Source organism: Trachurus trachurus (genome assembly GCF_905171665.1).
Source record: "Trachurus trachurus genome assembly, chromosome: 22".
Classification (NCBI taxonomy): Eukaryota; Metazoa; Chordata; class Actinopteri; order Carangiformes; family Carangidae; genus Trachurus; species Trachurus trachurus.
Window position 1 is genome coordinate 20,882,038 of NC_139907.1, and position 27,624 is coordinate 20,909,661.

General features: G+C 41.4%; 5 protein-coding genes across 8 annotated transcripts; 2 read left to right on the plus strand and 3 right to left on the minus strand.

Annotated features, from left to right (window-relative positions):
* Positions 1–1,076: 1,076 nt before the first annotated feature.
* On the minus strand, positions 1,077–13,528 carry maco1b (macoilin 1b). 2 transcript variants are annotated; one of them, XM_083998898.1, is made up of 11 exons: positions 13,236–13,528; positions 11,722–11,863; positions 9,842–9,968; positions 8,539–8,662; positions 7,689–7,867; positions 6,528–7,086; positions 4,963–5,121; positions 4,544–4,726; positions 4,291–4,411; positions 3,482–3,656; positions 1,077–3,364 (listed from the first exon to the last, which is right to left on the minus strand). In XM_083998898.1, exons 1-11 carry the CDS (start codon positions 13,313–13,315, stop codon positions 3,174–3,176), a joined length of 2,040 nt encoding a protein of 679 aa, XP_083855024.1. In that variant the 5' UTR covers positions 13,316–13,528; the 3' UTR covers positions 1,077–3,173. The 2 variants fall into 2 exon arrangements, with proteins under 2 accessions (XP_083855024.1, XP_083855023.1); XM_083998897.1 differs by having other exon boundaries at positions 6,528–7,089.
* Positions 13,529–14,547: 1,019 nt separating this feature from the next.
* rhd (Rh blood group, D antigen) lies at positions 14,548–17,169 on the plus strand (the record flags this gene model as incomplete). The annotated part of the gene is made up of 10 exons (XM_083998910.1): positions 14,548–14,698; positions 15,020–15,200; positions 15,328–15,478; positions 15,582–15,729; positions 15,855–16,027; positions 16,154–16,291; positions 16,381–16,508; positions 16,592–16,671; positions 16,828–16,901; positions 17,052–17,169. The coding sequence occupies 10 exons, from the start codon at positions 14,548–14,550 to the stop codon at positions 17,076–17,078; spliced, it is 1,251 nt and encodes a 416-aa protein (XP_083855036.1). The 3' UTR covers positions 17,079–17,169.
* A 96-nt stretch (positions 17,170–17,265) lies between these two features.
* tmem50a (transmembrane protein 50A) lies at positions 17,266–20,539 on the minus strand (the record flags this gene model as incomplete). The annotated part of the gene is given in 9 exon segments (XM_083998911.1): positions 17,266–18,039; positions 18,137–18,197; positions 18,406–18,498; positions 18,764–18,831; positions 19,426–19,538; positions 19,778–19,907; positions 19,909–19,910; positions 20,443–20,496; positions 20,498–20,539. Coding segments are annotated over 9 exon segments (609 nt in total). The 3' UTR covers positions 17,266–17,993.
* A 731-nt stretch (positions 20,540–21,270) lies between these two features.
* mgst3b (microsomal glutathione S-transferase 3b) lies at positions 21,271–23,089 on the minus strand. Its single transcript, XM_083998264.1, has 4 exons — positions 22,874–23,089; positions 22,614–22,736; positions 22,304–22,376; positions 21,271–21,605 (listed from the first exon to the last, which is right to left on the minus strand). Exons 1-4 carry the CDS (start codon positions 22,997–22,999, stop codon positions 21,505–21,507), a joined length of 423 nt encoding a protein of 140 aa, XP_083854390.1. The 5' UTR covers positions 23,000–23,089; the 3' UTR covers positions 21,271–21,504.
* A 994-nt stretch (positions 23,090–24,083) lies between these two features.
* On the plus strand, positions 24,084–27,511 carry rsrp1 (arginine/serine-rich protein 1). 3 transcript variants are annotated; one of them, XM_083997931.1, is made up of 5 exons: positions 24,084–24,311; positions 24,773–25,344; positions 25,476–25,654; positions 26,946–27,020; positions 27,162–27,511. In XM_083997931.1, exons 2-5 carry the CDS (start codon positions 24,798–24,800, stop codon positions 27,315–27,317), a joined length of 957 nt encoding a protein of 318 aa, XP_083854057.1. In that variant the 5' UTR covers positions 24,084–24,311; positions 24,773–24,797; the 3' UTR covers positions 27,318–27,511. The 3 variants fall into 3 exon arrangements, with proteins under 3 accessions (XP_083854057.1, XP_083854059.1, XP_083854058.1); XM_083997933.1 differs by lacking the exons at positions 26,946–27,020; positions 27,162–27,511 and adding exons at positions 25,727–25,783; positions 26,110–26,373; XM_083997932.1 differs by lacking the exons at positions 26,946–27,020; positions 27,162–27,511 and adding an exon at positions 25,727–26,373.
* The last annotated feature ends 113 nt before the right edge of the window (positions 27,512–27,624 follow it).

Below are 27,624 nucleotides of genomic sequence, written 5' to 3' on the forward strand. Positions count from 1 at the left end.
GCAGAGGGATCCTTTATCTCCCTCCCAAATTTCCCAAGTGCATTAACAGAATTATCACTAAAATCAAAATGTGAGGCAGCCTATAATTTGCTCCCTTTTATGGACCCATCACTGAAATCTGAGGCCCAGAGGTCAGCAGAGCACAGGACTCCCCTGATGGGTGATTATGACTGCATTTGAAATGCAGACAAAGAAAAAAGCGGTGAATGGCTTTAAATGGTGCACACGTCCAACTTCATTTACCTACCAACCCAGCGCTGCTAGAGCATTGTGGAGGCACCACTGGTTAGCACGTTTTGACGAGCTGACTGAAATGAACAAATTACTCTTAGATTCCTTTTGTCCAGGCTGAATGGGATTTTATGGTCTTGAAAAGAGGGAATTAGTGGTTCTTGACAGTTAATAGTCAAAGTCTCTGTGGACAGAGATTATCTCTTCTAACCTACATATTGCACATGGACACTGCCCCCCAGTGGCAATGAGATGATAGGGCATGTAAGAGTGAATTACACTATTGTTGGGTTAATGTCAGATCATGTTATAGTAACTTATATTCAACACATTGTTTACTGTAATTATACTAGTGTGTAGTCTTTCATTAGCACAGATCTTTTCAATTAAAAGGACTTCAAATAATTTTTCCTTGCAAGATGACATGAAATGATAAGAGAATGACACTAATGGTCTGACATGGATTATAGCTCCTGCATTCTCTCCCATAAAGTTTAGAGGCTTGTAAGAAATAAAACCCAATGGAAAACGTTAAAACAACCAAGGCTCAGCCATTTAGTCAGGTAAACCTACAAAAAACACGTACTGGAGCCTACATGTTCCTTATCGTCATCAGGATAGTATCTTTTATGAGATCCCCATATGGCAAAGTTTACAAAGTCAGTAAATTTAACCTGATGTTCATAATTGGTGGAGTGCACCTTTAACGAAACACACTCTTAGCACTGACAGGTTGTTTTGAAATATCCAGACATATGGTCTGAGTCAGAGCAACAAGCAGAGACAAGTCAATTTGCAAGAAAAAAAAGTTTATTCCTTGCAAACCTCACAGAGCGAGAGCGCAGCCAAGGTCAGATCTGGGGAGAAACAGAGCAGTGACTGTGGGCATAGAAAACAAAAAACAAACAAAAACACCTCTCTCAGACTTTCAACGATCAGTTGACCAAACAACTGACTAAACTGTAATTTTAACATCTTTTTCTTTCTTTCTTTTTTTGTTGTTGCCGCCTGGAATCAGCAATCTGAGCGGAAAAAAAAGAAGCTTCTCCATATACAGTATGTGAAAACCACACGCACAACAATGATCATTTCAGATTGATGGTGAAACCACATCAGACTCGAGCCACTTTCTCCCTGTGGGAAAATAACAAGACCAGAAACAGTAATAAGGAAAACTGCTTTACTAAAACAGCAGCCACTTGCCCAACAGTTGCAAATACTGTAACATTCACGAAAAGAAATTTGACTCTCTAGTCCCTTACTTTTAACTACAGTCTAATACAAGCAGGTGACCACTTTCTCTACCTGCTTAACAGAAACTTCCATTAAGCGATATTCAATTGGACTATTTGACCAAAAATGTCAGCCAATGTATTTGCAGTACATTCTTGAACACATTACGAGAGAAACAAGCATTCCAGTCTTGGCACATGAACTGAAGTGGAAGATTAATTAAATAAAATTATTTAACTGCTATATTCACGTTGGCATTTCCGAAGCTTCGTGTACATTGCACAGTCCGTCGTTACAGTTTTCCCTTTCAAACAGCATGTGTGTTTTCTACAGTGCAACTCTCAATTGGAACTCAAAAAAAGAAAAGAGGGGGCGGTAGATAAACTGAGGGGTTTGGGGTTTTAACACTAGTGTGGATGATGTTTTGTGTACGGATGTGCTGAGCCAGAGACCTGTGTGTAGGGGGGGCCAACATCATGTCAGTACATGGGCGATTAGTTGGATGAAGTATTGGACAAACGCGACTTGTATAAGGGACAAAGCTGCCCTTGAGTACACACCATGGATCTGCTTCCCCCACCAGTGTGGAAATCAGTAGGGAGCCCGAAAAACCAAATCAGTGCCCGAAGGCAGCTTTGTCCCAGTGGACTGGGTGGGGTCAACCTCTTTATCCATTTCAGCTTAGCCAGATGCTTCACAACTAATTCAGAGGGCCTGGGCCTTTTCTCATTATCACACTCTATGTCCACAACTCAAGGCACTGTGATCATGACGACTGATGAGAGACTATGCCGAGCACTAAGTAGCTGAGTCTTTTCTTACTGCACCTCCTTCCAAGTGAAAACAAAGTGAGGGAGACTTCGCTCCCGTTTTCGCTTGATGCTGAACATATGGAGCTGTTCGGGTTATTTTGTTTCAAGGTCTACGCTTCTTTTTACAACACAAGGTTTTCCAGCTTGTTGAAATCAACACTTGAGTCTTAAAAGAGTGAATAAACAGAACCACACAATACACTGTAAAACTTTTTACCACCAAACCCCTAAGCAGCTAAAGGGGCGGGGGGGTTAATTCGATGTCTGATTGTGGATTAGAAGAATAAATTGAACGTAACAGGGCGAGTCTGTGCCAACTTTTGCACTACATTCCTCTGGTTGTACAGATGTTCCCAGACTACCTTGGGAGAAAAACAATCTGTCAAATGAAATTGGGATACAAGTCAGGCAGTGTGATGAAGGAGAACTGTTTTCCAATTTTAGGAGGAGGAGGGGGGGGGGAGAAAGTCAACCCAAAAATAATAAAGCAGCTAGTCCCCAGGACCAAAGAGCAGGTAACTGGTTGCAGGTGGTTGCAGTGGCGGTGGGGAGGGGAGAGCAACACCCTTGAGATGAAGATACATACCCGATTCTGTGAGGTTTCACTAGACACGTAAGAGAAAATAAAACTGGGACTTCCTAGTTGACATGTGATGTCCATTTTAAGTTTTTTTGTCTTTTGTTTTAGCTACAACAAATACAGTCACACAATACAACATCCTTCTGACCTGGCAAGGAGAGAACCAAAAAAAAAAAAAAAAAAAAAAAACCCCAAAGAAAAACATCGTTCTCAGCCGCAGACATGCCGAGCAGATTGGGAGGTGGTGGGCCTGCAGGTAAAATAAAAATGAGGGGAGAATGGATGGAGGGAGGGAGGAAGGGGCGGGACGAAAGCGTTCACTTCTTGAGTGGCTGGTAAACAGAGGCGTTGGGGTCTAGGCCGGAGGGATTGGTGTCCATGAACTTGGAGGAGTAGTGGGGGGCCACAGGGGTCATGCTGCTGGTGGAGATGCTGGGCATGACAGCCATCACTTCGGCTATCTTCTGCTTCAGGTCTTTGATTTCCTGATCCTTCTGCAGAATTTGACCTGAAAGCAGACATCAACGGGTCAGTCCGACAACAAGAATACGATTCAAACCCAGAAATTATTTGTAGACGTTCTCACACTTCAAATTTTCAGTTGTTATCTGTCAATCAGACGGACCTTGTGCAATCTCCAGTTGTCTCTTGGCGTCTCCCAGTGCAGAGAAAAGGTCCAGTTTGATCCTGGTCTCTGCACTTAGACTGTTCTCCAGGTGCTGGGTCTTGTCTTGCATGGCTGACAGCGCTGACATGAGCACCTCTGTGTCTTTTTCATTCTCCTTATATTTATGAAGCTCCTGAAAGATGAAGGAGGGGAGATACAGCCAGGTTCAAAGTCATGGAGAGACAGCATCTTGACTGCTTTACCACACTGGTTACTGGATGTTCTGTATTTGGCTGGTTTAGCAGACATGTAGGCAGCACTGTGTGAATACTGTCTGACATAAATAAAAGCCTATAACCGTCTGGCTCCTCTTAGAAGAAGTATATAGTATATACAGTGCAAGAGTCTGTAGCTGAGTTGTTTTCATGATGATCAGCATAAAATCGCAACTCAAAAGTTGAACATTATTTACAACAGTATTTTCACAGTGGTCAGTTGACTTGTACACTCAGGAATTATGACCAAATCATCAACAACAATAAAATTAACTAACGTACAAATTAACATTTCTTTTGAAAATGTAGATTTTTTTAAAACATTTTTTTTAAATCAGAATTCTGTTCACAATTCTTATCAATAAAATTTGAATAAAAATAAGCTCCCCTGGGCAGGGGCAACCTCTTATGTCCTATTTCTGTTAATTTATTGTATTCTTTATTTTGATTGTTTCCATTATTTCATGTATCTGTTCTGTATGTTTTGTAATTAATGTGTTTGCATTATAAATACCCAATAAAAAGACATGGGAAAAATAAAAATAAGCTCACCTGCACTTTCAATTCAAGCTCTCGGATCTGGTCCTCCTTTAGCTTGATATCCATTGTTAGTTTCTTACACTCAGTTTCTAATTCAGTGATCCGCCGCCGCAACGTGTCTGTGCACTCCCCTCTGAAATAAAATAGGAGAAAAGCAGTTATTTTCTGTATATAAAACCTAACAACAAATATACCTAACGAAGAACAAATAAAGAGGTAAAATGGCTATAGACAGCTAGATCTTTGGCATCAGATGTGCACCTACCTGGATGCTGCTGCTAGTGCTACTGCTCTGGCCGCTGTGGCTTCTTCTAACTTCTTTCGCTTCTTTTCGTCTGCGAGCTGTTTCTCAGCAGTAGCTCGAGCCTCCTGCTCTGCTTTGAGCCTCTTCTCCAGTTGGCCCACTGCCTGTTTGTCCTTTTGCTTTGCCTGCACAGCATTATGGAGCCTGCAAGAGCACATGCACAGCACATTCACATACATGGAAATACATGGAGGCACACTCAGTTTCTCATCTAAGCTTTATGCAGTCATCACTTTTTGCAAATAACATTTTTTAACAAGCCAAATTAGAAGACTGTATTGGTGATTTCATCTTTTTGTCTGTTTGAAAAACTAAGTGCAGAAACAATTTAGCTCACTTTTCTATTAGACAATTCCCATTTGGGCAGCAGCACCACTCACTTGTTCTGCAGCAGCTCATTCTCCTGGCGCAGCTGGCCCAGCTCTGTGCGTATGGAGCGCTCAGCACTGCCCAGCGAGCCGATCTGGCTGCGAAGGTCCTGCTCCACCTGCCGGCTGGCCTGCAGGTCCGCCTTCAACTTTTTAACATCCTGCTCCAATCTATCAGAGGTGGGAGAGTGAACAGAGGAGACGCATTTGATGTGACATCAACATGATTTTTAGAAAATGCACAACGTTATAGCCAAAAGCACAGATTAAGTTGCATTTCAACTAATATTACACCTTACTATCATTCAGAGTAGAAAACAGCTGCCACAGCAGATGTTTTAAAGAAAGCCTAATTCTTTTAAATGAGCCAAACACACAGCATAACCAGGGAAAAATACATATTAATGCTCCAGTGTCTTGTGGGTGGGTGACAGAGGCTTCTTAACCATTTTTATGTCCTGCTCTGAGGAAAGAATATCATCAATCCTAGTCAGACTTTCTGCAAGAGAGTCGAAGATTTATGACAAAAATAAGGCGAGACTTTGAAGCCGAATCTGATGCTACAGATACTGTTATAAATTCATGTTATTGCTGTCATCTTACACAGCCTCCAAGCAAAACTTGTGACAAAAATCCACCTAGCAAAAAAAACAAAACAACATGAACAAAAATAAATAGATGCCAGGCAAGAGGAAGGCACTAAAACAATGACAGACACTGCATATCATGCTCAATACCTCGCACATTTTTAATTCAGTCCGTCACCATCAACCCTACAGTGAAATGCTAATATCTGGGAAATAACTTGCCAATAAAAACATGAATAATGTTTTCAATCAACTGTGCTGTGCATCATGATTGCAAAGAACACCACGAGTGAGATAATCATTTTTCAACACCCTCAGTCCAATTAAGTCACACCAGGGATAGGCTGTCTTAATGACCATCTGTTTGCTTTGTGCAGTTCCTGTTACATCGTCGATGGCCTCAGCTTGGGAGGTCAGCTCGACAGGGACAGATTTGTGTGTTTTCAAATGGATTTGTTTTTTGCTATATATAGCACAATCAATTTCTGGTCCTGTTTGTTTGCTCCAGGTACACCAGCTGTCAAAATGTAATTGGTGCACTTCATAAAAACACTGTATCCACTTCTGGGTGAAACATTAAATAAACAAAACCAGGAAATAAACAGTATCCAGCCAATAGGTAGTAGTATAGCCAGGCTTTATATTCCTGAGCCTGAGTTAGTCAGCTGGCCAAAACTTACAAAAACACATAGTGTGTGCAGTGCATCTGTATTATTTTGTTGAATTAGAATAAAAACAATCAGGAAAAAAAAAGAAAGAAAAGTTGACTGGACGTCCCTTGCCTCAACACATCCATGGACACGCTTACACTTGATACAACATTCGGTGAGGCAAAGAAGTTCTTAAAATAGTTCATGGCAGTAAAACATAGTATGGTCTTAATGAATCTGTCAGTGTGTAGCCTGACTCATCAGATGTAGGCTGTGGGTATGAGGCCTGTCACGGGGCGATATTGGGAGGCGAGTCATTGTGTGACTGTGTGCTTCTTACCTAACAAGTGCTTCTGGTTTGCTCAGCTGGTTGTTGGGGATGCAGTTATCCGTGGGATCCCTGTGGGAGCCCCCTGACGTCCCCTTCCCCACTGATAACTTGTGCTTCTTCTCATTCTTCCCCGTGGAAGAGGACGATGGTGCGGAGGAGGGCACGCTGCCGTTGGTGGCACTATGGCCGCGGGGCGAGGAGTTGAGTGCTGTGGCATTGCTGCTAGCATTTTTGTAGTTTTTAGAAGAGGAGGAGGAGGAGGAGGAGCAGGAGGAATTGTTGTCCTCTTTAAGCAAGAGGTTCTCTGTACTGCCCAGCTCTGTGGTCAGTCTCTTGTTGTTCATATGGTTCTCCATATACTCCATTTCTTGGAGTTTAGAGTCCACTGATGATGGCAGGATGCTGTTGCTGTTGTGCTGCTTTTTAGCCTCCCCGCCACCCCGTCCCTCTTTCCCTTTTTCCCTATACTCTAGTTCCGGCAGCGGTGCCGATGTCTTTTTATTGGCTAGGGCGCCATTCTGTGATACTGGAGGTGTGTCCACTTCAGATATTCCTTTAGCTGCTGCTGCTGCTGTAGTAAAAGAAAGAAGGCAGTAAAGAGAAACTTAGCACACACAGGTGACAACTGTCATGAGACTTCATCTCAAAAAGAGTCGGTACATACCTGCTATATCCATCAAAAGTCTTGACTCACTGGCAGAACTTCTAACTACCAATGGATATCATCACTGACTCAAAGCAGTAAGCTGACTAACTAGACACAAGTAACAAGATTACACTATGTCTCCTTGACTTGGCCTACTCCATTCTCTGATTTTTTTTTTTTATATACACTGTAGAATTCATCAAATCATGTCATTGTAAAGTGTGTCCAAGCAAACTTCCATCAGTACGATAAATAGTAATGTTGTGACAGTTTGTATAAATTCAATTGAACCTTTATTCCCACAGTGTTCAGCCTACCCACACAAGTAGAGTGATGAGGCCATTCAATAATAATTATGTATTCTTCTCTGTTAAAAATATCATGAAATTCTACCAATGGAAATTTGCTTGGACACACTATATTTCTCAGATCTAGCAGACACTATAAGTAAACCTCAGATTTCCTGAACCATCATGTGTGCTGACAGTACTGTATATACACGTGTACGTGGATTTGGACCTTACCTTCTTCTGCTTCTCTCTCTTGCCTCTGAAGCATCTGTTGCTCTGGAGGCAGAGCCTGTTGCAGGAGCTGCATGTAAAACTCATTCTCCTTTTGCACCTCCTTTTGCTTCCGGAGGCGCATCTTATAGCTCACGTAGCTCTTGAAGCCGAAGCCCAACGTGACCACTGGGTAGCCAATGCTACAGAGATGGAGATAACAAGTACACTTAAAAGTCTACTCTTTGCTTATAGATCAAAAGTCACAAAGTGCTGATTCAGTCAAATAAAAAACTGCTACAGGAAACAGCCCAACTTCAAGGCATTATATAGGTTAACACAGCAGCAAGGTCCCAAGGACTGCTTAGATCAAAACTGCAGACCCCTCTTAGTCTTACAGTTTGGGAGTGTACCCCATGGCAGTGTTGCTTTATATGCATTTTAGAATATATCAAGAAGACTGCTTGCTTTTAATGTTGCTTCATAATTAAAGACCAAATGGCGACTCTGCAATAATATGCCATTTCCTGAAGGTCAACATAACAAAATGTCAGTGTTGGGCTGACGTGTCATACTTGCACAATAACAAATATTTAAGTGCATTTATTCTTTAAAAATTTCAGGAAAGCGATCGTCATGAAAATGAATAAAGGGAAGGATAAACGAGTAATGTGGCACAGAGAGTAAACAGAGTAAACGCTGTGTGAGAACTTGGATTAGTTCATACAACCATGTCCCTACATAACACAACATCCCTCTGCACCATGGTGACACATTCACGGTCGATACTCAACGCAGACATGTCTTTCAATCAAAATATGCCTGTCAAGGACAGTGCTTCACTGCCCCTGGTTAAAACGCAACAGTGACTCACCAGTGTGCAGCAAACGGACGACACAGGTCCACATGGAAGTTCTTCAGGTCTTTGAATCTGATGGCTGCCTCTATGTACACAAAAAGTATCCATAGAGATACTGTGGGCAGACACACACCTCTCTCTGAAAAACAAAAACACAGGACAGAGATGTTAGAGGAGAGTGTCCAGTCTTATTGTGTCCATAGCAAAGAGCATCAAAACACTTGGGCTGTGTATTTAACTTGCTTCGTCATGTTATACATACATCACATTATATTTTTCTATGGCAAAAGTTTTTTTTTAATGTCTTTCAGTATTAAACAGGGCATCCACATTTGTCTAAATAATAATAATAAAAAAAACCAGGTGCAAAATGTCTAATGATTTATTATTCTTTTAGCATCTATACTGCTGGCATTGGTTTAATTCACTAGACAAACACACCTGGCTTAAACCCAAATTCTAAGTTTTACAATTATGGATAATGTCAGAGTCCTAGGATTAAATTAATATGGCTCTGTCTTTCTCCCTCTTTTGCACAACCAGAACAGTTTAACAATCTGCTGGGGCACTGCAGTGATCTCCCACTGCTCCATTACCACAGAAGCAGGTGCCTTATGCCGGAGTGGTCAGGAGACAGACATGACCTATTGTCACTCTGGCTGTAATACACTCAGACACCTTCACCACCAGGCTGTGGAGTGGTAAGGGATATTAATACTTGTGGGCGACATCCTATGGTTGTGAATGTCACTGGTGAGTTAAGCTGGAAGGCGCAGAAAGCATCTGGGAACCACTCGGTGTCCCTCCCTCCCCCAAATGGCACTTGGATTTCAATCTGACACCTGGCCTTTGGTCAACATCGGGGGGATACCACTAAATCAGAGTGACAACTAATCCGCAGCGTGCGGCTCACTTACACACACCGTGCAAAATTCTAAGAAGCAAGCCAGCTATTTGCAAATATGATAACACAATGTGCATGGGTATTACGCAACACTTTTCACACCTGCTCTTCGCAGAAGCACTAAGTGGACGTTCTGAGAATTAGTGTGATCTGTGACTTAAACGGATGATTTGTCTTAATTATCTACTGAGTAAATAAACCAAAAGCTTTTTTCCTTTCTTTCTTTGTTGCTTGCATTGTTAAACAGAACCTCTGTAGACACAAAGGTTGTAGTCATGAGGTAGCTTTTGTTCCTGATCTACAGAACAGCTGCTTGCAAAGCATTAGTCAACTTAATCACTGCTGTTTGCCGATCCCCATATGTGGTATTTGAACTAACAAAAATCAAGACATCCAAACAAAAGAGAGCCGTACCTGTGTGCCAAACATACTGCACCCACACATATGTACTGGCAGCGAAGAATAGCCATTGCACTGGGATGAAGAGGAGGCAAATGATGTCCGAGGTAAACGCCACACACACAAAGAATACTGAGAAGGCCTGTTGGTGAGAGGAGAAGTGATCATGATAAACAAGCATATGCAATAAAGAGAGATGCAGGCTGTTCCACTGTTAGTATTTCATGCGTAACTGTTAGAAATGAAAGTATCAAAGCTATGGTTTTAGCTTCCCTTGAAAAAAGTAAATGGAAATGGTTTCTAGGCCTCCACTGCTGGATACCAGTTCATGGAAGGCTGGGTGCCATATTTTAACCGGTTATAATGGGAGTTACCTAGTCCTTGGAGATTAAACTTCATATTTCATTGAGGGAAAAAAATCTACCAAGAATGATTACACAAACATTGCATGCTGGTCCTCCCTTTCTACATATCTGCAAGACACACCTACACCTACACCTACACCTACACAATGGATTCAATAGGTTTTAAGCATCAATTCTAGACCTAAGGCCAAATAAAATTAACATAATGTTATTAAAAATTTAGATAACAAGCAGACCAAGAGTCTGATCAGATGTGTATATTTGTATGTCATGTTGGGTGAAAGCGGTCTGACCCAAAGAAGCAGCAAGCAATACATGTGAGAGAGGGAGAACCAGGATCTCGTTTTTGAGAGTGTAGAAACGCAACTCGACAAATGTCAAACTGACCGACTGAATGTTTATAATCTGAAATGCAACATTCATTGTTTACCTACTGGAGCACTCTCTTGTACACCGAGCTGTCTCCCAGGTCCTCTCTCTTATGTTGTTTGTGTTACACTGTTTCTGAATCAATGTTCAATCTTCTGGTTATTTTGTGATCCTGAAGGCATATCTGACTCGGTACTCCGCACAATTACTCTTCTTTTGTTATTTAAGCCATCATTAATTATGTTTACATGCACACAAGAAGTCTGATTATGGGGAGAACTCAGATAAGACATGAAATCTCTTCTTAGGGGCAAACCTCACACATCCTAAGCTTATTACTAATAAATAGTTGTGTGGCAGTGAGCTGTTTATTTTCTCAGGTCCTGTGGTGTGAGGGACACTTTTGTCTTACTGTGTGCTTGTGTCTGTATTTAGGTCTGATTTTAGATTTAATTACTATGGATACAAAGAACCACTATGTGTTCTCAACTTTCATTTCAATACACCACAATTTTGTCAAAGCAATACCTTCCCTGTTCTGCTTCTTCTTTTTCATGCATATCTACTGTATCAGCTACGTTGAGCATACACATACATTACCAACAAGTCATTTCAAAAACAGTTATCTACTTATTAGTATCTAATCCTTGTTATTATTTACATGACATTTAAGAACTTTCAAAACTAAACCTTTCAATGGGGAAGTCAGAACAGGAAAATAATCTAAACCCAATATTACACTATGTCTCTGTATTTGTTGAAGAATGTGCCCTGCACATATGCAAATATACAAAAGGGGTCACTCCACTCATACATGTGTTGTTTCTTCTATTGTCCTACATTTTGATTTCTTTGCATCCCCCTGACTGGAGTTAATGATATCATTTTCACGGCCTGTTTACTATGGCCAAAGAGATTCACGATGATGATATTACTGTGACATTTACAGAAAATGAAATTATAATGATGCCATCAGTCGAATTATTCTGCTATCATGATATTACCATGCAAGGAATGTTGACAAGATTTGTGTGCGCCATCTGGTTTGTAAACTGTAGTCAGCCATAACAGCCTTCTCTGCATAGTTTTTGGTATAGACAACATCTTTTCCTAGGTCAGAACTACGGGTTAGCAGTAGACAGCTAGGTCAAAGCTACTCACCAGTCCCTGGTATCTAAAGGAGTCGTACACACTCCGGATGAAGAGCCAGAACGGCCAAAGGTACTCGAACCTGAACTCCAGCACAAAGTCTGCCAATAGTACCAGTGCCCACACCACCAGGAACTTCAGGTATAGGAAGGTACTAAAGAGGAGAAGAAAAAACATATGAGATGATGAAAGCAAATACACTACAATCTTCAAGTGTGTTTTTTTCATATTGGTGATGTGATCTGTGTGAACAAGAACGATAGGTCGTAATGTATCATTGAGTCTCAAGAGTCAGTAGTGTGTGTGTTTGTGTGAGGGGGTGAATCAACTGTAAGATGCATGTCTAGAGCTGCTGTTTGATAGATTATGTGCCTGTGTGCACTGCACTTGGTCTAAGCAGCTTATGTTATAAGATGCGACTGGGTGTATATATATATAGTACAAGTATGTTGAAATTTAAGAGATTTGTGAGGGTGTTCTGAAAAAGGTCTAGATCTGCATGTAAATATATCCTTATTGCATGCTGCTGTGTACATTTGGACCTATTAGTGACAAGCTACAGGTTACTTTCTTTAGGGTTGCGACAGTTAACACATACAGAGAGCTTTGTTGTACTGATTCTTTCTTGGCATAAAGATTCATGTGAATTTAATAAGACAGAATCATTTGATCTCAGTTTGACATTTTTGTTGTGAGAAGGATGGTGGGGGTGTTCTTTGATCTCTAAAGCATGACTGTTGTGTGCTGAGGGGCATCTTTTCAATAATTCAAGGGCTGCCCCACAGCTCTGGGTCTAGATGCCACGTGTGTAACTTGTGCCCTTTAACGTTTGGTTTATCAGGTCACAGAGAAGTCGGACCTGTCAGGTGCTGCTGGAAGGACAACCGTGCAACTTTGAGTTGTCCAAACTAAGTACTGCAACGCAAGCTGTAAAAGTAGTCAGGCTAACTGACTGAAACCTCAACCAGTTCGTGGTTTACTGTCCCTGTTAACACGAGTTAGGACTCTGCTGGATAAGTGAGGTGTATGTGGTGAAGTTGGCAATGAGCACAGCTGCGGCGGTGGTGGTAGCCAACTGAAGTTACATTAGCTCACAGGGGAAGCTGCTAATTTTGACGCGGCTAGTAGATGACAACTGTTGGTAAAACGACATACACTGAGCGTAGTTTCATCAGTATGCAAAAACCCCACTATAACTTATTTCGGGCAGTAATGTCGCTATGAAAGAGACCTTGTGACATGGTCCAAGACAGCCTGAGCTGCGGCCTAGCGCTACGACTAGCTAAGCGGCTAACGCTGCCTTCAAACTAATGCAGAACGAAAACACACCGCTAGCACACACTACGTTGTCACTAGCAGCTAGCTGGGTAAATACGAGAGCTAGCGTCCATTAACACATCAGAGGCAGTGTCTGTACGGTTCGCGCTCTGCAGGTACCAAAGCCACCAGCCCCTCGGCTCAGTGCCCCCCCGTCCCTGCCGTGAGGGGGACCCTTGCTTTCTCCCACCGGGCTGCTCATAAGTTACCTGCCGTAGATACCCTCGGTGATTCGGTTCCGTTTCAACGGCCGTCGGAGTTTGCTGCAGTCCGCATTGCGCCGCTTCATCCTCCTCCGCTTGGCTTTGGCCTTCGAGTAACCACAGTAATCTTATCCAGTTTTCTTGTGTATACGGACAAAAATAATAAATGAAGTGCCTGTGGTATATGTCGCTGTTACTATTTTTCCTCCACTGGAAACAAAGAAATAAATAAAGGACTCTATTCGGGAACCTCCTCTTTTCTGTTAGCGCAGGCTCAATAAGCTCAAACCGCGCTGTATTTACGTGGTCCACTTGTCAGACGGCTGGTACATCCAATCAATCTGTCCGCCGAGGCCTCTCTCTTTGACGGATGCGGACATGAGCCACTTACGTCGCACCGTCGCTGCTCCACTCGCTTATCCTCCGCCAAAGACGACAGGACAGAGCGAGGAGGTGAGGGCCGCGGTGTGCGAAGCGTCTCCCCGCTGAACCAATCAGATTTCTGTGGACAAATCGGGCTCCGCCGATGGACCAATCAGCTGGTCGCGGAGGCGGGCTTTGTGTCAGAGGACTCTGTCTAAGGTTTATTATGGGCAGAAAATATTATGCAGTCTTTGGGACAAAATTCCCTTTGTGCCAGGCATGAAAACATCCACTCCAGCACACGGGGTTATTTATATCTGCGTCTTTGTGTGTGGTTCATTCACGGACTTGCCCCATGGCCTTGTTTGCCATCTATGTTTTGTTACCAGGTTAAAATGTGTACATTGTAAATGAGCGTGTGTTTTACTAAAAAGTGTGTGTTGCAATTACCGTTGCTTACAGTTGTGATTTACTTTACCAATGTTTGCTTGTTTATACAATTCCCATAGACTCACAGCAAAATGACACTAAAAGAAACTAAAGTGAAGTGACCTAGATATAGTTCTTTTTTCAATAGGCCTAATTGCTGTGCACTCTGTAGAGTCAATTTCAGTAGAATATCCTGTGATATTGGTGGATATTGGATATTGGTGGGTTTCATGTCTCTTGAGCCATAATGTGCTCACTCAAATATGCAATTCAACCCTTAAACCATTCATAACTGTGCTTAGAACTTGCATGGCAGAAATTAGGCTATCTTTTGTAAATCTACTGTAAATGTACCTATTAAAGTAAAAGGCATTTTTCAATGAGCAGTTACACCAGACAGTATTTTCCCCCTCTGATTGCCCAGAAGCTGATAAAGACGTAAATGTTGTGCTTGGAGCTGCGCCCATTTTCAAAACGGCAGGGCTACACATGCGTCAGATGGAAAAGTGCGCAACGAACATCTCCAATGGCTCCTCGGTACGCACCAAGTCTGCGCTCCCGTCTGGCACCCTTGCTGCTTTTATTGCAGCTAGGGTTCATTGTTATATTTGCCTTTTACACTGAGATCCCATTCAAACGACTCGAAGATGGAAAAAAATTCAGCCACATTTACCCAGGTGAGTAGTGAATTGGACGGGGGTCACAGGTTGGAATAGACTTTTAATGTCTAATTCTAAGGATAATATTTACTTATTTGAAGTTCATTTATATATTAAACTACTTTATAAAGCGAAATAAAGTCACATTTTTGAATATACAAGTGTGGGGAGGGGCTGCAGTTATTACTGTTGGGCAATGATAAGCTCCTACTGTTGCTGATTGTTTCTGTGCATGAACTGGGTGTCCAACTGAAACACATCAGAAGTGGCAGTATTGTCTGGGACTGCATTATGATTAAGATATATGACACTTTCTAAGTCACTTTTCTTCTCATGCAGAGTTCCAGGATGTGAATGTGATGGTGATACTGGGTTTTGGCTTCTTGGGCACTTTCCTGGTGCGGTATAGCTTCAGTGCCTCTGCCTTCAACGTCCTTGTGGCAGTCGTGGCCACCCAAATGGCAATCATACTCAATGGTTTTGAGTACGACAGAGGAATGGTCAGGCTAGATTTGAGAAGGTAGGACCTCATACTCCAGAGATCTCTTTTGGTTCTATTTTCCCATTATAATACTGCACACAGTAGTAAAGAGTAAACAAATGTTTCCCAGCTCTGGTTTGGAAGTCACTGTATTGTTTTTGTACAGCTTGGTAGAGGCTGAAATGTGCACAGCCTCGGTCCTCATTTCCATTGGAGCTGTGCTGGGTAAGACCAACCCTGTTCAACTCATCCTCATCGCCTTGCTGGAGGTGCCAGGCTTTATCTTGAATAAATGGCTCCTCCAGACTCTGCTCAAGGTAAACAGCGTCAACCAAGCATTCACCAGAGCTTCACACCATGTCATATACAGTGGCTTTCTACATTAGGTTGTCCTTATAATGTTGTTTCCTGATGGTATAGGTCACACTGCTGAACAGCGTCATGGTGCTTTACATCTTTGGGGCTTTCTTTGGACTCATACTGACCTGGGTCCTGTATAGGGAGGGTTCAGAGCAGCGATTTGAAAAAGATAAATTTGACAACAAAACGGGATTATTCTCCATGCTGGGTTAGTACCTTTCTGTCTTTCCTGGTGTTTATATGATGATGATTATCCTTCAGCTGAGGATCTGGGTTCAAACCCTCAGTCAGAAAGTGCAATAGAAACCCTGTTTGATCTTCTTGGTTTTCCAGGGTCTGTGTTCCTGTGGATGTTTTGGCCCACTTTCAACTCGGTCCTTGTGGACGATCGTATTCCTGAGAGGAAGCTAGAGGTCGTGTGCAGCACCTACCTGGCCCTGGCTGTCAGTGCCGTGACAGCAGCTGCTGTGTCTGTGCTTTCCAGTCCCAGAGGAAAACTCAACCTGGTATGATGTGACAAATGAGATCCTCACACAGCATTACGCTACTTCACCATCAGTCTAAACTGGACTTAAACGACTAGCACCATGGGATCCATCTAAAAACCATGTCTTTATGTCTTCACTCTTCAGATCCATATGCAGTCATGCATCCTTGCTGGTGGTGTTGCTGTTGGTGTCTCCATATCAGTGGTTCATCAGCCATGGGAAGCCATGACTATTGGGTTCTTAGCTGCTGTTGTATCAAGCATTGGACACCGATACCTCAAGGTTATGATCACAACTTATGGACATTTATCCTTTGATTATACATCAGAATCCCTAACAAACTCTTTTTCTTTTATTTATTTATTTTCCAGCTCCACATGCTACTTACATTTCAGTGCCATGACACCTGTGCTGTTTTCAGTACATATGGACTCCCTAGTCTACTGGGATGGCTAGTACATCTCATCCTGCAGATTAAGGACTATGATGATCACACAACGTAAGAATGCAACAGTCTTATGTCAGACACTGGAGCACACATTAACACAAAAAGGTGTAACACCATGTGTCATTCATTTGCAGGGCGATCCGGTTTGCTCTGTTTCACATTTGCAGCCTCCTTATGACCTTATGTGTGTGTCTGGTCACGGGACTCATTACAGGTAAGTTTGTGTGTGTATTTTAGTGAAATTTATTTGAAGTTGCATCTACTACAACACTCAGAATGACTGCTCAGGTGTATATCAATACTACTAATGTAAGGTACAAGATTTAAAAGCATGTTTTTCTAATGAATGTTACATGTCGCTTCTACTCAGGAATCCTACTCAGGTGGAACTTGTGGAGACCAACTCAACACAAAAAATGTTTTGATGATCAGGCTTTCTGGGAGGTATGCAATCTATATTATGTTCCTCTCTCTACACTGAAAGAAAAGGTTATAGTGACACTGAACAGTATTGGAACTGGCCTTGTTTTCTGTAATGCTACATCTTGGAGAAAATCATGAGTTCTCTCACTACAATATTTTCATATTTTGCAGTTTCACCATCTTGCAGTGCGCAAGTAAGAAGATGGAGACAAAGCAGACAAGTCTGGAATCCTGGAGTCTAAAAGATTGTCTGCATAAATTCATGTCAATGTAGAAGATGTCATACAATCCGGTGTGAACGCACCTTTAGAAATTGTGTATATACAAAACTGGAACAAACTTTACATGCAGAAGTATGAATGGAAGACTCATTTATTGTTCAGTATGTTTATGTTTAATGCTGCCATGGTTGTCGAAAAGTGACCTCATGGTGTGGATATTACACAAGCTTAATGGATAGGTGGAGCAGTCCAATGCAAATATCCTAAACACAAACTGCATCCTACAGTTGTGAAACTTTTGTTGGCTTCAGGTCAGCAGTGTGAGCTCATTAACCCTCAACAATAAATCTGGATGATGGAAACATTTCAGAGCTGATGGAGTATTGTTTCAGGAGGAATACAAACAACCTCATATGGTTACATTCACTATATGTGTACAGTATTTTTGCAATATTGTTCTTAATGTGTTTTTTGTACCATAATAATTTATGCAATTTCCAGTCAAACTGTTCAAATTAAATGATGCCATAAAAGTCAGTATACCAAAGAAACGTGGACAGCTCAGGGAAGTACATCTCCCACATAACACATTTTGTTACACACAAAATTATAAACCATTCCAAGTACATGGCTACACTGTCTGAGTGCAAATAGACACACTTAAAGATGTGTCACATTTGAAAATAGTCAAACTCTCAAGAACTCTATTAAAATTTGTGCTTAGTTATGATTTAGCCATTATAAAGCAAATGACATAAATTAAACATGTTAACTTTAAATGCTAAACAAAAGAGAAGTTAATATACATAAAGTGTATAACCACTAAAGCATATTGTCTCATACAATATAGAAAGCAAGCTTTATAATGGTGCACGTTAATACACACAGTCCATTACTGCCACAGATCCTCTGTGCGTCCAAACTTGAAGACCAAACCCCTGCACCAAAACAAAAAAAAACACAGTAAGATCATGTGAGAAAGTGAAGAATGAGCATCAACCAAAAGAAAGATATCACTGAGGACTACTGACTTACCCAAAGAAAATGAATGCATTTTGGAAGAAAATGGCAATACCGGGGTACACAACAGTCTTTCCTGCAAGACACACATCAGGATTGTAGGTTATAACATGAGGCAGCATCTGTTGTTTTTCACATTTATGTAAATTCAGTTACTGTCTTATGTTTAATCTCACTCAATTTTCAAAAGACACTGTGCAGTTGCTTAATACTGTAAGATAAGTAGGCTAGTCAGTGTCACGCCCCAAACTGATTCTTGTGCCAAGCTGAGAAACGGGACTTACCAGCCACTACGAATCCTCCAAACAGAATCCACATGGAGGCAATGAGAGAACCGAAAGCCAGCATGAAACCAATGAAGAGCCACACTCGCGCGCCTGCATACAGAGATAAGAAAGGGTGGATTACTGGGTGACTGAGCACTACGCTTCTTTATGTGCCTGTGTTTTACTGCATGTATGCTGTAATAGTAATACAAGGAAACAGTCTGAAATAAGGGCATATACACTGTATGTAAACCACATGTAATAGTAGCATAATACTTAGCCAAGTGGAGAAAAACCCATCCCCACAAATTAGAAAAGAGCGTGAGGAAATATATTCATGACACATAGTAGCTCAGCATCCGTTTCCTGTACACACCTGTCTGTCCCATGCAGCCTTCACTGTAGCTGTCTCCTCTCACTTGGCCATTTGAAACTGCATTTACCCTACATAAAGAGTCAAATGAGAGAGAAAACATTACAAACATATCAGAAGCTACCCAGCAAGTTTTTTTTTGTACCAGATTGTCTGTCTTAAATTGTAAAAGAAAAAAAAAACATGTTTGGCAACAAGGTGTTCACTCCAAAACTGGATACTCTAATGTTATCTCCTCCAAGGATCCATTCACTTGGTGTTTCTGAAGATTTCAGCCATATAGTGGCCTTCCTTGGATGACGTAGCTAATTGTTCAATTGTCATGGAGATGGTTTAGTTGCCATCATGTGATCTAAGTATGGGATTTCAGTCAGGTGATAACAGCTGCATGTGGAAAACAGGTCAAAACCACTCAAGTGGAAAAGGAATAAAGCCAGCAACTAGGAGCCAGTGGATGGCCCTTGTGAAAAATGAAGGAGGATCTTTGAAAAAGAGTAGCAACTGTTACCATTATACGACCACCTGTTAACTTGTGACTGAAATTCCATATAAGCCATGTACCAACTACTAAACCATCTAAGACAAGTGGTGGAGCTCTGGTAACACAAAGTGGGTGTATATTGAATACTTCCTGTGACAGAAACAGTCTACAAAGCCAGTCTTACATGAGAAAGGCCACTGTAGCGATGACTCCACAAGTGTGATAGGCATGGTGAAAGTCTGCCTGGTCAGGATATTTCACTGCTGCATCAATGATGATCCACCAACCAGTGAAGAACTGCAAAGACAAGATGATCCATGGTTAGCTTGGTCAGCTCATCGCCCATTTGCTGTCATGTGAAGATTCAGTGAGACTGTGTGATAGCTAGCTGAACATTTAGGGGGGAAAAAAATCACAATTCTGTCTTCACTCATTATTAAAGCCTCAAGACAAAATGCAAATCAGACAGACAGCATACACTACCCTTCTCTAACCACAGTCTGTACGGCCTGACAGAGGAAATCAAGAGTACATACCAGCACTCCAGCAGCAACAGACGCGATGGTGTTTCTTCTCTCTCCCCAGTCCACATTGCACTCGCAGTCTCCGCACCGGATTCCGTCCAGGAAGCCTGACATGACTGTGGCAGAGGGCGTTAGTTTCAACAAGCTGTAAAAAAGAAAATCAAAACAAAATCAAAAAACACAACAGAGATACTTTGTCAGCTCGACGACATACGCTTTTAGTGCATACAAAGGCTAGTGTGTGTGGTAGCTATGGACAATTTCCAGCCAAAGTGAAATGTGAAACCAGAAAAACAATTGTGTATACGCAGTAGCTGCTGAGTAGATGATGCTTTACCCCACACAGAGCACCAACTAATCTGTAACTACACGCTAACACGCTAAAGCTACAGACCTCCGAGACATAACAACAACAAGACTATTGACATAATAATGAAACTTAAAGACCGCAGGAACTGACGTTGTCTTCAAACATCAGATAAAAACACGAACGTGTCGAGCCTTTTGTTCGTGGCTTTGGCACTAGCAAACATTTCCTTGAAGTGCTCTCCTTGCTACAAAGTCGCTGAAAATACTGTCATAACTGAATAGACAACGGTTGTACCTGGCAACACACGTACCGTACGTTAAAACACGGCGTTTTTTGACGGTAATGACATGTTCAATACAATCCCTACCTTTATTTTCGGTTTTTGATGTGAACCTCTTGGATAAAGCCGACTTTGCTTCCGAGAGCTGCTCGGTCACGCACATGCGCAGTCCACCCACACCCATTTGATCAGGGAACCTCTGAGACGCCGTTGATGATGGTGCCTTCAAGTGTCGTTGGACAAAACAAGATTTTCCTTTAAAATAATATTACAAGTGCTATATCGATTTTTAATCGACTGAGGTATGACAAAGGTATGGTAGGAAGTTTTAAAATAAGCCAATGGAAGTGAGTGGTTCCACCTCACAAATAGTAGGCTACATACAAAAATTTAAGAATACAGAACATGACCAATGCACATTTTCTTCAGTTTATTATAGGCTAATATATGTATTTATTAAGTGCTAAATATGTGTCCTGTCCTTGGTACTAAACTTACCAAACTATACAGAGCTGCAAATACACATCAAGCAAATGATTAAATATGATTTAAATAATCCTTATATTTCAAGAGGTATATTGTACAAGAGATGTAGCCTATGTGTAGGCTACTTCCCTCTCTTGTATGTATACTTACTTATATTTACCAGCTTAATCTGTGGTTTAGTGTGCAGAGCAGCTAGATGCATGCCTAAAAACATGGTTTATTGAAACAATCAATCAATCATCTCAAAGGACACAACTTCCCTGACACAGTCAAAAGGACATTTTCTTAGATCTAATGGGAAATTTGCGCTCAGTTAGCGTATCATGAGTGAGTCACATGGGGTCTCCATGCCTGTTCCTTAACCATTCATTGTTCACACATGACAATGCTTTCAACTGTGGACTATAAAGAACACTTTTGAAGCAGTGGTATCAGTCGGTTTGTACTTTATTGTCAATGATTACATGGAGTAAACATTCACAACAAATAATGGAATAAAAAAATACCAAGTATCAAGTTAGTGGTCCATAAAAATATGATCATTATTTGAAATAAGCAATTAAAGAATGTTAAGCTAGTAGCCTATATTGTTGATACATTTGACAATATCATGCAAGCCAGTGTAAATGAGCAAACATGAGAAACTAGAGGATAGCAAGAGCCTTAAAAGACACCAAGCAATTGCAAGGCTACAGATATGGACAGAAAGATGACTCCAAAGTATCCAATGTAGCCATAGGCACCACGCATTCTCTTGGCTGGATCTGGAATAAAACATAAAACGGGATAATGCAAATGTTCATCAAAACAGAATTTTATTAAACATATACCAACTATTTAGTAGAAACAATGAATACTAAACATTTGTTGGGATTAATCTTTTGGTATGATGTTTTAAAATATCTTATCTCTTACAAATAACACACTAATTAACCCAGTGCATCGGTGAACCACAACATTTTAACAATTACTACAATTTAGACCTCATAGATGTTTGTCTTAGTTTCATCACCTTTGGCTCATATGTCACGTTCTGTAAATTATTAAACTAAACTGGGCGAGGAAGAGTCACAGCACTTCGACCTCTTGCACCTGAACAGCAGCCTTTACACCTTTTATGCTACACTTTCATGAACTTTTTTTTTTTGTGGAAAAAAATGAATTGTTGCAGTGCAGTGGTTAATATACGAATAAGAAATTATGAATTTTGGTTATTGCTAAGCAGTAAAAACAAAAATAGATGGTTGTACTTTTAATCCTTAATGGGCCCTAAAGTCATGTAACCTTTTACCCATATAATATTACACCTATATATATAATATTACACAACCCTTACAAAGACGTAATATTAGGTAGGCTAATAAATGCTTTACAATTTATTATGTCACCTTGGAAATACATTAGACATTTAAATGTGTGTGTATTGAGTTAAGGTGCTTTCATCCTTCCACATTAGTCTTACCTCCTGTGTAGTACCCCCAGGCATAGGACAACCTGCTGGTCACCCAAATAGCCCCCAGCACAGATGCTGACAACTGTGATTACAAACAAACAATCAAAACAATGGAAACACAAACGTGTTGGATGAAATGTGCTAAATCACTATGACACTGTGCTCTGGCTCTGATTGTTATCTTTTATCTCCTCACCTATACAGTATGACATAGCGTGCTGCCAGTTCTAGTATTCACTGCAATGATCAGGCAAGGCAGTGCAGATTGTGGCATGTTTTATTCTGAAATATCACACACAATATTACTAGATATACTTACTGGATAGACAAGAGCTGCAATGGTCTGGAAAACAAGCCACTGAGGGTACACCTCAAGGGTGTTCTGGTGTGCTCTCTGAATACAGTTGAATACTTCCTCTTTGTCACTGTACATTGTGGGATACTACAAAGATCAAATAATAATAATTAGCCTACCAAGAAACTCGGAATTGCTTTGCAAAACTACAAAATAGACAAACATATATATATTCTGGTGCCGTCTCACAAGACAACCATCTTCAAGTCAGACAACTAGCCTACCTTAACATCGTACTTCTTCCTGGCAGCCCCAACCTTGACTGCTAAATACCCCAGCATTATCCAGCTGTAGAGGTAAGTGAATATAGCATATCCGAAGTTGGGCGGCAGCACAGTGAGAACATCCATCTCGGATTGATTTAGGGTCTGTTTTCAGGTCTCAGGTAACCAACACACACGGCGACGCGCCAATGAGCCGATTGGCAACTTAATAAAACGAACTAGAGAAGCAACCAAGTAAACAGGGTAGAGGTAACGTAGAATATCGCGAGATTTCGTGCCAAATGTTTCTTTTTTAAAGGGCAATACCAGAAATTATTTTGATGTTATTTTGAACAATAATATATGTCTTTTTTTTAAATTCACAACCATATTTGATTTATAATTGATTTCATTTGATTCTGTAGCAGTGATCCATACTTATTTTATTTCTTGAAGACTGATTTAATTATGTTAATGCATAATGTGTCTTAAGTGAGGTTTACTTTTTATTACATTGTGAGTCTGCATTTCTAATAACCTACACATGATTTACTAAGCCCGCAGGGGAATGCTGCATTAACGACAGACATACTACTGTCGGAAATTAGAAACTCCAACTCATGTGCAAGTCGGATATTTGGCTCGGAAACTCGGGCCAACATTGAAAAATAAATGCTGTGTTAATTTTCTTGTTGACTATGTAATTATACTTTTATTTTTTATTTTTATGTTTTATCAAACTCAACTTTGATTTCTAGGGTGTGTGTGTGTGTGTGTGTTTTTTTTTTTTTTATCGTGTGGGAGAGCTGACCACTGTGGAATTTCCTTCGGGATCAATAAAGTTGAATCTATCTATCGTCGCCTGAACCCACTGGAAACTCAACAGACTCCGAAGACATGAATTACTACGTGCAGATCTTGCAGTCAAGAAGTTGAATAATTCAGAGTCTAAACGAGGTGCACTAAATTCAAACGTTGAACACTGTTTTTTTTTTTTTTTTTTTTTTTACAGTCTATGGTTGAACAACGTTCATGCATTATTATAAAGGCAATGTGGCTTACATTTTACATACATCTCTTGAATAAATAATTCGCCCAGTAGCAACAGAGTATTTGGGTGGTTTAGGCCTACTGTATGGCCCACTTTGATGTAAACACAGAGTCCTATCGCTAGTCTGAACAGTGAGGGACACGTCACTGGAATTTTCCACAGGCTCGTCCCACAGCTCGTGGCTCCGCCCGCCTCGCTACTCGCAGTCATTACACAGACGACGACACAAGCCTCAACTTCGACGGAGAAACAACGCTCGAGATTTCGAAAATATTTGGCTACAAACCAGTAATTAATAATAATATCGATACGTTCTTTTTTCATTAAGTATCATCCGTGATTTTTGACGGCGACTTTCTCAACATATCTCGTTATCGGAATCAAAGGTTTCAAGTCACGGTCGACCTGGTAAGTGTTACAACATCAGCTAACGTTAGCAGAACTTTCTACGGTAAAATAAAGTGTTTTACTCAGCTGCTGTGAATATACATGTATCCCCCATGTAATTGTAATGGTGATTTCAGAGTCATTGTCAACAATAAGTTCAGTTAACGGAAATATGAAGACGTAGGTAACACAATAACATACGTTAGCTTAAGCTAGCTAAGCTATTCTTAGCTTGCGGCACACTGGAAATTTCCAGTAATGTGCTGTCGGCCATTGTTGCCGGGCTGCGTTAGATTGCTCGCTAGGGGCAGTACTGAGGTAACCACGGTTACGCAACAACAAGAGGCTTACACAAACACTGGCTGGTGTTTTCAGGAATTATGTAATGCTACAATTTATCATTACAACACGGGCAGTAAGTTACAGTGTGATGTAGTTCATTTTGTTGAGTACTCATGCAGATGGTTCATGTCTCTTCTCAGCTTTTGAAGAACAACATACTTCACGATGGCCAAGGAGGAAGCCTCACCCACTGACATGGCCCACGCTCGTCAGTCTGACGGTATCAATGTAATCTTTGACCAGAGCAGTCCTGCCTCACCTCGCTCCCTCTCTCCAAGCAGCTGTGGCAGCGGCCGCTCCTCCGGCTCTGGCTGCCACAGGGGGCGCAGGATCCAGAGGGGGCGTTACAGGTCTTCATCATCGTCATCATCAAGCGGCAAGTCTACCTCTCACCCCAGGTCCCGTTCTCACCCCCGATGCCACAGACCGTCCTCCCGCTGCGGCTGCAACAGCCATCGCAGATATGGCAGTGGGCGCCATCGTCGCTCCCCGCCTCGCCATTACAGGGCTCAGTCACGCTCCTACAGCCGCACACCCTCACCAGACAGGCCCTCTGGTCCCACACCCTCCAGGGCCCGCTCCAGGTCTTCCAGTCGCTTGAGCAGGCACAGGGGAGTTGTGAGCCAGTTTAGAAATGAGTCCTCCAAATCCCCAGCCAGAGGGTACAGGAGCCGCTCAAGATCCAGATCTTCAGGACATTTGAGTTTGGATGGTAAGTGGATTGAAAAAAAGTGGTGAAATGCTCCATATTTACAGTAATTGCCCAGAGAGGCCTGACTTTAAAGATAGACAAAGGCATTTTGAAATTGATTAAATCTTCTTTCAAACTAATCTATTCCTCAGACAAAAGAGAACTCCTTGAGACCGCAAATACCAATGCTTTGAAGATCCTGGGAGTGGAGAAGCTGGAACTTCCCGAGAGTGTGAAACCGGTCCTGTCGGAGCAGTCGGAGGACCCCGAACGGGTGTCACCAGAACCAGAGACAAGGGTGAGACAAGACCCTGAATGGACTCTGTCACAGGTGGGTGTCTGAAAGTGAATGTCAGCTCATACTGAACACATCACACACTAAAGATGAGGCTTTGTCACACAGATCCCAATTAAAGGCGAAGCGGTATTTTTCCCATCATGGACTAGATGTAAACACAAGGTAAGGGGTGTTGAACTTTAGGGCCAGCTAATAGTTTTTCATACAACTTGTGCATTATAACTATGCACGGACCATTTCTTAACCCTTTACCTAGTGGGTAATGAACTCATAGCACTCTGGCTGTGCATGAAGTTTTTTATTTTATTTTTTCTGTTAAATACATTTCTCCTACCTGTCACACGCTTTTATAGTAAAGTGGCAACAATTTCTACAGATTTCTGTTGATAAGCTTGAGGTCTGTGTTGTGTTGAATTTCCTGTCTTGTGTTAACCTTTGGACCCCTGAGGGAACACACATGCTCTCTGTATTTATTCCTGTCTTCATAGATAACATGACAGTGGTCTCCTTCACTCATCGGCACCTGGGATTAAAAGGCTGTCATGTGACTTGGGTGACGACAATATGTGTTTGCGGGAAAGGTTAACTGCCAAGTCTTATAATGTCATGTATAGACACCAGTTTGCAATTACGCCAACACATATGTAGATTTAGAATTTAGGCACAATTACACATTGTCCATTCAAATGCTAACCACACACATAGATAATTCACAAGCAATTCAGATATTGTATTACACTGACCACACCTCATATAGCAAGGCAGTAGCATTTTGACATTACAATTGTATTTATGCTTGCAGTTGAAATGGGTCGTTGTGATTTAGCAGAATCCTCCACTCGCTGATGGAGCGCAGGCGTGTGGACTGCGTTTAGTGACTTTTCCTGTCAAGAGAACTAAAAACAGACGAAGAACTCCTCTCCATATGCCAAAGATAAGTTGGTACACGAGGCGTGTGCTGAGGGGCTGGGAAACCTACATCTCCATCATTCTGCCACTCTAGACAGAGAAGACATCCTTTTTTATTATTTTGTTTGCATTTTCCTTTTTACTGTTTCAAGGTCTGTCCTTGACGCATTCATTTAATGGTTGAGCCTAGTCTTTGACAGCACTGTGGGGATGGGGGTGGAGTCTGCATGAGAGCTGCAGTTTGTTGAAGCTAATTATTAAGTAGTTCTTATCTATACATAGATGTTTTTATTACAGTATTAGTGACAAAAACTATAATCCATCATTATGAACTTCACAAACTGTAAAAGCTCACTGCCATTAGTTGTACACTCACATCTAACTAGGTCTGTCTTTCTTGTCTTTTTTGAAACAGAGCAACGAGACAGAGCCTGATGACATGTCCAGCCTAAGGATGTCGAAAAGGAAAATCATCTCTTTCAGCATTAATGTAAGTAGAATACATTTCACGTTCTTCCTGTTGTCTCTAAACTCTTATTGTTGATAGCCTCAGCAATCACTGCTTTACACTACACTAAATGTTTATTGATGTGTTTTAATGGCCTTCTTTCTCTTGTAATCTTCTCTTTAGAATTCAGTGGCCAAGCCAACAGTGGCGGCTCCGTCCAGCGCTAAGGTAACTCCCAGAATGGACATCTATGAAAGTAGGAAGCCCTACGGCCACTGGGTTCAAGTCAAGTCAGGGCGATCCAGCGCACGCAAACACACATTCACAAAGTCACACTAGTGTGGCTGACCATATGGACGCTGTACATACTGTAAATATTTCGTACACATCTTCATTTCACGGTCGGCGTTTTCTTTCAGATGTTAAAGAATTAAGTGGGAAGACGTGAAGAATTCATTTCAGGTGGGATATTTTTTTCCCCTTCGTTGTGTATTGTGCTGTAAATAGATTGAATAAAGATGTTTATTTGATTAAAAAAAGACTGGCTTGTTTCTATTAATTTTTTTGTAACCGGACACAAATTGCAGGTAATCGGGTTACTATGGTTAGTATTGAGAGAGGTTTTCGTTTAAAGTAGTTAATCAAA

What these genes read in the sequence shown, in the direction of transcription:
- maco1b (XM_083998897.1), bottom strand. Translation starts at nt 13,315, where the DNA reads ATGAAGCGGCGCAATGCGGACTGCAGCAAACTCCGACGGCCGTTGAAA. An exon ending in AATGAGCTGCTGCAGAACAA is followed by an intron (nt 4,727 to 4,962) that starts GTGAGTGGTGCT and finishes GTGCTCTTGCAG; the next exon opens with GCTCCATAATGCTGTGCAGG. An exon ending in GCACTAGCAGCAGCATCCAG is followed by an intron (nt 4,412 to 4,543) that starts GTAGGTGCACAT and finishes ATTTTATTTCAG; the next exon opens with AGGGGAGTGCACAGACACGT.
- mgst3b (XM_083998264.1), bottom strand. Translation starts at nt 22,999, where the DNA reads ATGGATGTTCTCACTGTGCTGCCGCCCAACTTCGGATATGCTATATTC. An exon ending in TTGCAGCTCTTGTCTATCCA is followed by an intron (nt 22,377 to 22,613) that starts GTAAGTATATCT and finishes TTGTAATCACAG; the next exon opens with TTGTCAGCATCTGTGCTGGG. An exon ending in CTGGGGGTACTACACAGGAG is followed by an intron (nt 21,606 to 22,303) that starts GTAAGACTAATG and finishes GTTTTATTCCAG; the next exon opens with ATCCAGCCAAGAGAATGCGT.
- rsrp1 (XM_083997931.1), top strand. Translation starts at nt 24,798, where the DNA reads ATGGCCAAGGAGGAAGCCTCACCCACTGACATGGCCCACGCTCGTCAG. An exon ending in AGGACATTTGAGTTTGGATG is followed by an intron (nt 25,345 to 25,475) that starts GTAAGTGGATTG and finishes TCTATTCCTCAG; the next exon opens with ACAAAAGAGAACTCCTTGAG. An exon ending in TCATCTCTTTCAGCATTAAT is followed by an intron (nt 27,021 to 27,161) that starts GTAAGTAGAATA and finishes TCTTCTCTTTAG; the next exon opens with AATTCAGTGGCCAAGCCAAC.